The following is a 6,676-nucleotide window of genomic DNA, read 5'->3' as shown; positions in this document are numbered from 1 at the left end:
GTGACCCTGGGCTGGCCGTGGTGGGTGACCCTGGGCTGGCCGTGGTATGTGACTCTGGGCTGGTGAATGATATGTGGCCTCTGCTTCCAGTTTGTCAGGCTGTCCCAGAGCAACATTTGCTGGAAAGAAGGGAAAACTCTCAGGGGATGAGGTCCTCAGTCCAAAATTCAAGACTAGCGATGGTAAGGATGGCTTCCTGAATTTCCCTGCTCATGACTGGGTGCCCGGGTGAGAGAGAGCTGTGCACCTTTTTGGTGGGAAGAAGGCAGAGAGATGAAGCCCCTCCTGGAATGAGTCATGGCAGAGGCAGATCCCTTGACCTGAGCTGACAGCCTTTTGGACCTTGGCTCTGTAGCTCTTGACACCTGTGTCTGGGGCCCCTGGCCCTCAGGAGGTCATGCCTGCTGTAACCTGTGGCTTTGGTGACCACTGGGATCAGAGTCCAGTGGAGCCCACGTGCTATGATTTTGTGGAGAGGTGAGGCTCATTCCCACTTAGGTGAGGAAATTCAGCATCGCCTGAACAAACTTCCATCTTTAATGTAGCAATTAATATCTCCCAAAGAGATTTAAGCCTTTCCACCTGCCACCCAGCTCAGGAGGCAAACCATAAACACTCATCTCAGAATTTTCAAGACAGACTTCTCCAGCACGCGATGTGGGGTATGAGCCCCAGAGAGATGAGCTCAGACAACCAGGAGGGGGGACCTCTGCTGCACGGGGGGTTGCAGTTCCATCTAGAAAGCAGGCTTCCCCACAGCACTTTGGCCCAGGCCTGCCTGAGGCCCAGAGCCACAGCTCAGGTTTCTCACTGGGTCAGTGTTGGAGAATGATGAGGAGATCAAGCAGCTGAACCAGGAGATCCGAGACCTGAATGAGTCCAACTCGGAGATGGAGGCCGCCATGGTACAGCTGCAGTCCCAGGTAGGTGGTGCCGCCCCCCACTCCTGGGCTCTTTGCCTTCCCAACCCAAACATTCATCCTGGGAACAGTGAGGCATCCGTCGGCACTCATCAAGGTTGCCGTCAGGGCTGAGCTGACGGACAGCGCAGTGCCTGGCACACAGGCACACTTAGGACGTGCTGGCCACTCACGTTGTGGTGTCTGTGAAGTCACACTGTGAGTGCCGGCGGGTCGCTGGAGCTGGTTGTCCCACTAGGGCTGTGGTCTTGTTAGCGTTAATAATACTATTAATAATATTAGTCCCATTAAGATTAGCAGCACTGTCTCTTACTCTCATTAGAATTCGTCCTGTCAAGGCTAGTGGTCCCGTTAGGCTTACTGGTCTTGTGAGCACCAGTAGTCCATGAGTGTGATGCCTTAGAGCCAGGCCTCTGGAGCCAGGTTTCTTCCCCAGCACAGCCACATACCAGCTGAGGGACCTGACAAACCTTTCAGCCTTTTCCTCCGTAAATGGAGGTAAGAACAGGATTCTACTCCAGGTTATTGTACAATGAACGCATTTCTATGAGGAAAACATTTAGCATAAGCACCTGATCCAGAGTAAGTGTGGTCAATGAGAGCTGCTGTTGCTGAGGAATAGGATTACAAATTACTTCAAATGTTTGTGTCATATTTCCTGATTTCCCTAAAATGAGCATTTGTAATCAGAAAAATAAAAGAAAAACACTAAAGATCTTATTTTGAAAATAAGAGCATGCCTCACCTGTGGCTGCTGAGTGGAGTCTGCAGCCGCAGTGGGGGAGTGGGCACACATAACTGTGCCTCTAATGGCTGGAGGGACAAAGGGACAAGGAAGTGACCAGGTCCCACAGGGAATTTGGGCAGAGGCCCTCTGGGCAGGGACAGATGGGGAGACGGCGGCCTCCACCAAGGCGGCAGAAAATGAGTGACATACTCCAGCCCCATGTGTCTCGTTACTCTGCTCTTGTCTCTACTGGCAAACAGGCTCACGTTGACCGCTTGTTACTCAAGAGCCTGTATAAAAATAGCATCACCCCACAGGGATCAGGAAGGATTTTCGTTGTCATGCACACGTCAATGCTGCGTGCCCCCAGGTTCATAGGCAGTGACAACAGAGAAGGGGTGACGGCCCTCCTGGCAGAGCCATCCCCATCCCCTCCTGGTGTCTCCGAGTGTGGAGATGCACTGTTGTATGGGTGTCCCACTTTGTGCTCCCTGCTCCTCCCCTTCTCAAAGTCCTCAGAGCCTTCATCAGTGTCAGTGTCCTTGGGGTAGCACCTCTGATTTCTCTTTATTTGCCAAAACCAATCTTTTTAAAGACAAATTATTACCTTTTACTGGCATCCCTTTGGAAGGACTCAGAAGCCCCTGTCCCTTTGAGGGAGTTTGGTGAGTGGTGTCCTCTGCAGAAGGGCAAAGGCAAAGGGAAGGCAGGTCCCTGTCTCCCATGCAGCCCTTTCAGAGCCACATGCTTGTCGCCAGGCGGCAGAAGAAGCGTGCTTGACCCCATCCACAGCCTCCCAGGAAGGGGCTCACCACTCCTGCCTTGTGTGTCACCCACACTGTCTTTCTGTGAGTGTAGCCTCTGCCCCCAGGGCTCCCTGCAGATGGCCGGCGGCTGTTCCTGGACACCAAAGGCCTCAGGGCCAACGCAGCCCTGGGCAGGTTCACCGCCATGGTGGGGAAGTGAGAAGACTTGCCTGTGGTTGGCCTGGGGAAGACGTGCTTGGGAGGCCCTGAGGAGGCTCTCTGTTGGTCTTTCTAGTGAGGGGAAGACCCAAAGGCCGTCCGACACCCCACAGGGTGGGTGCAGTGATTCCCGTCTTACAGATAGAAGCAGGAAGCATGGTGAAGCAAAGACCACGCAGGTGGAGTCTGAAGCTGAGACAGGGCGCTGTGAAATCTGTGGTCCCACGCCATCCCCTCAGGACAGAGGGGCTCAGAAAACCAGGAGGGGGACCTCTGCTGCACAGGGGTTTCGGTTCCATCTGGAAAGCATGGTACAGGGAGACGTGCCACACGAGTCCCTTCCTGGCTTCCCTGGAGTCAGGCCATGTCTCCAGAGGGCTCTTGCTTTTCTCTCCTCTGGCAGCCCCTCACCTGTGGCAGGACACTTACAGGAAGGCAGGGTCCCTGCCCCTTCCCCCACCCCAGGGTTCTGTATTCTCCCAGAGGGTTGTGAGGGGCAGCCCAGGAGGACTCCCAGGAGGATGGGGGCCAAGGGCAGGCAGCACCTCAGACCTCTCTCTGGCACAGATCTCCTCCATGGAGAAGAACCTGAAGAACATCGAGGAGGAGAACAAGCTCATTGAGGAGCAGAATGAAGCCCTGTTTCTGGAGCTGTCCGGCCTGAGCCAGGCCCTCATCCAAAGTCTCGCCAATATCCGCCTTCCACACATGGTAGGCAGCATGCGGACCTGCCGGCACCACAGCTGCCCCCCAGGGTCTCTCCGGAAAGCAGGAGGGCAGGGCATCTCCCACCCCCTCTGCCTCTGGGTCCTGCCCTAGGGGTCCTGTGCCCTGGTGGAGATTCTCTCTACCCCGAATGGCCTGGGCATTGGTTGGCTATGGTGGCTTTAGCCCTCCTGAGTAGCTAATGAATCCGAAGCAAAATGGTGATTCCATCAGCAGAGAGGCTACTGCTGGGATGGCTGCAGAGAGAAACACTCAAAGCAACCAGGGCAGGGCAGCCAGTGCTGCCCCGAGTTGGTATGGGCTTGTCTCGGGTCACACGGGGGCACAGGTTTGATGCTCCCACATCAGGTTCTTTGGTGTGGGGCCCACTGCATGGATGGGGCTTGCTAACCTGGTTCTGTTCTCTAGGAGCCAATATGCGAACAGAATTTCGATGCCTACGTGAGCACCCTCACCGACATGTACTCCAACCAGCAGTGCTACCAGAACCCGGAGAACAAGGACCTCCTGGAGAGCATCAAGCAGGCTGTGAGGGGCATCCAGGTCTAGGCCGTGTGGTACCCAGGAGTGTCCCAGCCCACCACACCGTTTACCTCCCCCGCCCTGCCCCACACCGTGGGGATGCCCAACTCACAGTGACTTCCCGTTCGCGGCCCAGTGTGGCCTCGGGTGGGTTTATCCAAAGGGATGGCTGGAAATCAGCCTCTCCCACGATGCTCCCTCCAGGCTTGGGGCCGTGGCGGCCCCATCTGTGCGCACAGGGGCACTGAAGAATTACAAAGTGATTTATTTTTGTTTTCTGAAAGAAATCTGAAGAGCAGCTCAAAGTCTCCAGTGGAAGCTCATGGACAAGGTTCTCAGGGAAGTTTTGGAGTTTGCAACCACAGTATTCCTTTGTCTGTCGAGGCTGGGAGGGTAGCCGTGAGCGTGGTGGGCGGGTGGTGTGAGTGGCATCTTGGCCTGGAGGACATGCCCGGGGCAGCGTGCCTGTGCTCAGTGAGGGCGGCTGAATCAAGTGCGTTTTCTGTTTTCATTTAATTCAGTTTTGTGTTAAGGGTGGAACAAAGCTCTGTCCCAGAGGGAAAGTTAGGAATGTGCCTCCCAGAGGACACTCCGGACAGTTGACAAGCATGGCAGCCCCTGTCAGGTCAAGGAATTTTAACCTGGGAGACTCCTGAAAATCAGCCTAGTGTCTGGGGGCAGCTGGCGCGCTGAGGCTCTGGAGATGTGTGTGGCCCTGGGTCACAGCTCCCTGTTGGGGCTGCAGCCTTTAGACCCTGGGTCTGGGATCCACGTCCAGGGACCGCTCTGGCTTCTGTGCATCCACCCGGACCCCTGACCCATCACTGCCATTATCCGGGTCGTGGCCAAGCTTGACCTCTGCATCCATGGCGACGGAGGTGGCAATGGCATCATCAAGGTCAGAGGGTAAATTCCTAACAGGAGACCACCAAGGTTTCGCTTCTTTTAGATCCATCCAGTATGCGGAAAAAGGGTACATTTTAATTTAATGTGTTAAAAACACAATGTTCCTACTGTGTAAATAGAATCCAAGTCCGTTGTGGCTGCAATTCCAAGTTAGTAGTTAAAAGTAGAGAAATTGCACTTCCTGGAAAAAATTAAAAAGTAGTTAGTTTAATTATTCTGTAAATTATTTAATTTTGTCAAGATGTATTTATATTCACAACCTCTTATGTTAATGTTTGCTATTTATTTAACATTTTTATTTATTAATTTTATACTATTTCAACTAGACCCCACACCAGGGCACCCTAAGAGGGGAAAAGTGAATTCAAAGCAAAAATAACTATTTGACTATAATGTAGGCCACAAAAAATCTTGGTATAACTCCTAGTTATAATTTTGATGCAACCAAGTTATTTTTTATATATTTTGTTATTTATTCTTTTAATAATGGAATTTTTTTAAAAAGTATTTTGTAACTGAGGAATTTTGATAATTTGGGGATTTTTTTCCCTTGGTCCAGTGGAGAGAAAGATGTTTTGGTTTTCTTTTTCCCTTTTGGGTTCCTTTTGTTTCAAGCACGGATCACAGCAAATGGAATTCTGTATTTATTATTATTTAAGTGTAGCGCAGATGTGTGTGCTTGGGCATGTTTCTCGTGTCGCGTTTGCGTGTCGGCCCTTGCGGTGGAGTCCTGTTGCTGTGAGGGGGTGCCGGCCGCAGGCAGCCTCGAGTCGCCGCTGGGCTCACAGGCTGTGCCGCCCATCCCTCCGACAGCTCCAATACTGTGACCCTCCTTCCTCAGGAAATGCGTTGAACCCACAGCACTCCATGGTGTGTTTGCAGGGTGATTTCCTAATAAAAGTCCACTCTGACTGTGAGTCGGTGCTGTGGTCTGTGGGGAGGACACTGTCTCCATTCCTGGTGGCTCTATCATGCACCCTCCTGGGAGCCATTCCTGGTGGCTCTATCATGCACCCTCCTGGGAGCCATTCCTGGTGGCTCTATCATGTGCCCTCCTGGGAGCTTTTCCTGGTGAGCTCTATCATGCACCCTCCTGAGAGTCATTCCTGGTGAGCTCTATCATGCGCCCTCCTGGGAGCTTTTCCTGGTGGCTCTATCATGCACCCTCCTGGGAGCCATTCCTGGTGGCTCTATCATGCACCCTCCTGGGAGCCATTCCTGGTGGCTCTATCATGTGCCCTCCTGGGAGCTTTTCCTGGTGAGCTCTATCATGCACCCTCCTGAGAGTCATTCCTGGTGAGCTCTATCATGCGCCCTCCTGGGAGCTTTTCCTGGTGGCTCTATCATGCACCCTCCTGGGAGCTTTTCCTGGTGGCTCTATCATACACCCTCCTGGGAGCCATTCCTAGTGGCTCTATCATGCACCCTCCTGGGAGCGTGTGGGCAGGAGGGGAGTCATCCATCTCTGGTCTCTCCTTGATACCACACGTGGGGCCCCCCTTGTGTCAGTTTAGCCAATATCTCCTTTTGAAACTACCCTTGCTTACCGCCTCCATGTGTGTTTCTAGAAGGTCTAAGTCACTCTATCTTGTCCCTTCCCACATGACCAGTCATTTGCAAATTGAAGTTTTTCCCAGGAGTCTTTTCTTAGGGTCAGGGAGAAAAAGTTTTCCTGCTGAGGTCGTTAGGCTTGGGGGTGTGGAATTGGGGTTTGCCTGGGCTCTCTCTCCTGGCCACAGGAGGAAGCCATCAGTAATAGGAGAGAGTTCAGACATTCTGGAGATGGGCAAAGCTGACAATGGAGGTAGATGTGGAGGAGAAGAGAGCTCTCTGATGATCTTTTTAGAGCTCATGGACCCAGCCATGTCTGAAGGCACTCCACCCTTGAACTGCCCAGTTATGTAAGGCAA

At 52.9% G+C, this 6,676-nt stretch overlaps 1 protein-coding gene across 1 annotated transcript in view; it reads left to right on the top strand.

Moving 5' to 3' along the window:
• MYT1 (myelin transcription factor 1) overlaps positions 1-5,683 on the top strand; it is a 90,070-nt gene extending 84,387 nt beyond the window's left edge. The window contains exons 19-22 of the mRNA XM_025398118.1: positions 91-182; positions 820-923; positions 3,180-3,323; positions 3,747-5,683. Of these exons, the coding sequence (XP_025253903.1) occupies positions 91-182; positions 820-923; positions 3,180-3,323; positions 3,747-3,887 (481 nt within the window). The 3' untranslated portion in view covers positions 3,888-5,683. The remainder of the gene's footprint in view (positions 1-90; positions 183-819; positions 924-3,179; positions 3,324-3,746) is intronic.
• Positions 5,684-6,676: the final 993 nt, after the last annotated feature.

Source organism: Theropithecus gelada, chromosome 10 (genome assembly GCF_003255815.1).
Source record: "Theropithecus gelada isolate Dixy chromosome 10, Tgel_1.0, whole genome shotgun sequence".
NCBI lineage: Eukaryota > Metazoa > Chordata > Mammalia > Primates > Cercopithecidae > Theropithecus > Theropithecus gelada.
This window is presented reverse-complemented; position numbering and strand designations above follow the sequence as displayed.